General features: G+C 39.7%; 1 protein-coding gene across 1 annotated transcript in view; it reads right to left on the bottom strand.

Annotated features, from left to right (window-relative positions):
• Positions 1 to 890: 890 nt before the first annotated feature.
• LOC102196417 (thioredoxin-like) overlaps positions 891 to 1,934 on the bottom strand; it is a 3,038-nt gene continuing 1,994 nt past the window's right edge. The window contains exons 3-5 of the mRNA XM_005750464.2: positions 1,883 to 1,887; positions 1,739 to 1,833; positions 891 to 1,218 (exon numbers count right to left, since the gene is read on the bottom strand). Of these exons, the coding sequence (XP_005750521.2) occupies positions 1,156 to 1,218; positions 1,739 to 1,833; positions 1,883 to 1,887 (163 nt within the window). The 3' untranslated portion in view covers positions 891 to 1,155. The remainder of the gene's footprint in view (positions 1,219 to 1,738; positions 1,834 to 1,882; positions 1,888 to 1,934) is intronic.

Below are 1,934 nucleotides of genomic sequence, written 5' to 3'. Positions count from 1 at the left end.
AGGCTCACTGACACAAAACAAAAGAGTCAGTCAGATAAGCCGGTTTTAACCACTGGTTTCATTGGCACTGTACCAGTACCTAATCAAAAACCGGTTCATGCATTTGAAAAAAGACATAAATGCTGGTGTTCGAAAGCACAGTAACAACAACCTGTTGGTGTAAAGTGGGAACAAGTGAGTTCGGTGGCTGTAGGAGGGTCTAACACAAGAAATTCTCACTTGCAGTTCTCAGATGTCGCCCAACTTCCTATGCAAATTGCCCAAACCTTTGCTGCAAAATGCTACGTGGCATCCGGTTGTTTGCTGGTTTTCACACTGCTCCATGGTGCGCTGGTGAAAAAGACTGGAAGATAAATTTAATGAGTAAGAGTAAGGCTGATCAGCTGGATTGTCATGAAGTTCTGTGCAGATGTTTTCCACAGTAACTGCTCTGGAAATGTTTTCATTGGTGGTGGCCGTTATTCAGCCAATCCCAGCTGCTGTGCTCCCTCGACAGGTCACCAATCTATGACAGGGCTGTGGAAATCATGTATGCAGTATAATCATCAGTCTCAGCTCCAGTCCATTTAGGGTTGATTAGCATGCTAACATGCATGTATACAAATGCACATGCAAAATGAGGTGCTATGTTTAAAGCAATTATTGTAAAAATTCAGTCAAAGCATTTGACATGAGATGAAAAGAGATTGTGACGCTTGAAGTTTGTGTACAATCGTTTTGGTTGCAGTTTTTAAACAGAACTTAAATGTGTTTTTCAGCTCTGAGGACTTTTTGTGAAATGAAGCTGTACTTGTACAACGTGTCAAAGCTGCTGCTGTGATGGCCCATTGCACATGTGTAAACTACTCTCCCATTTTTATTGATGCATAAAATACCATCAAGTCTCTTGATTTGATGTAATCCATTTATTGTATGTACTTTGTTGAACACAAAACATACAAAGCAGTTTGGGATCAAAGTCAAACTTTCAGAAAAACAAAGTTAAAAGTTATCAGCATCATATTTTGTTAAGACAGGAAAGCTATGTCAATATTAAAGGATATGTAGATATATTATTGCCTGTGAAAGATAGACTTCATGCTCATGAATCATGTACAGATCGTAATGTGAGGCATTTTTGTTTTTTGCAACATGGCCGTGTGTTGACTGGACTTCTTATCTCAGCTCTTCTACTTTTTTAAGTAGTGTAGCTTGATCAGCTCCGGAGAACTCGTGGAGCTGAAAGACAAGGAAAGAGGGTTAAAAATGTCATAAAAAGCCCCAAAACAAAACATAATTTTCCATTTATCTTAGATAAAATGTAAAATAGGAGACAATAAGCTTCACACAACCTAAACCCTTATTTATGAGAGATATTTAACTCAATTTGTTTAATCCTGAGACCACTGAGTGAAGGTCTGGCTTCGATCACAGGCGCCTCCTCAAGCTGGTGTTTAATGTCGCGAGCTCGCCTCTATTTGTCAGAAAGGTTCATTGCTTTGTTGTCATTAGAAAATATTAAGTGACTCATGTATGAGGTGCCTTTAGAGCATTACTGTGCAAGATTAGGAAGGAATCCTTCAAGCAACATAAAATTTGAGGCCTTTCTCCGGCAGGTGAATGCCAAACACTATATTAAAGATCACTTCTATGTGTCACTTGAAAACAATTTTGAGCACGAGGCTCAATGTGTCCAAAAATCTATTACACGCCAAACATCTGCACCAAGCTGACAGGTACACGTAGCATTTTGACTTACCTTTTGGCCATTCTTGTAAAACTGGAACGTGGGCATGGATCTGATTCCACAGGATGAGGACACATCCTGAAAGAGAAGCAAATACATCAGATGAGCTCACTGGGTCATCAAGATCTCTCTTGACTACAGATGGTTATGACCAACTGTAGCTGTAGATGTGGCGAGAGGCCAATTAAGAAGAAGCCATTAAGCATAG

This window comes from Pundamilia nyererei, unplaced genomic scaffold (assembly GCF_000239375.1).
Source record: "Pundamilia nyererei isolate P.nyererei 1_Seehausen unplaced genomic scaffold, PunNye1.0 scaffold00275, whole genome shotgun sequence".
In the NCBI taxonomy this organism is placed as follows: domain Eukaryota; kingdom Metazoa; phylum Chordata; class Actinopteri; order Cichliformes; family Cichlidae; genus Pundamilia; species Pundamilia nyererei.
Note: the sequence above shows the minus strand (reverse complement) of the source record. Positions and strands in the feature narration are given on the sequence as shown.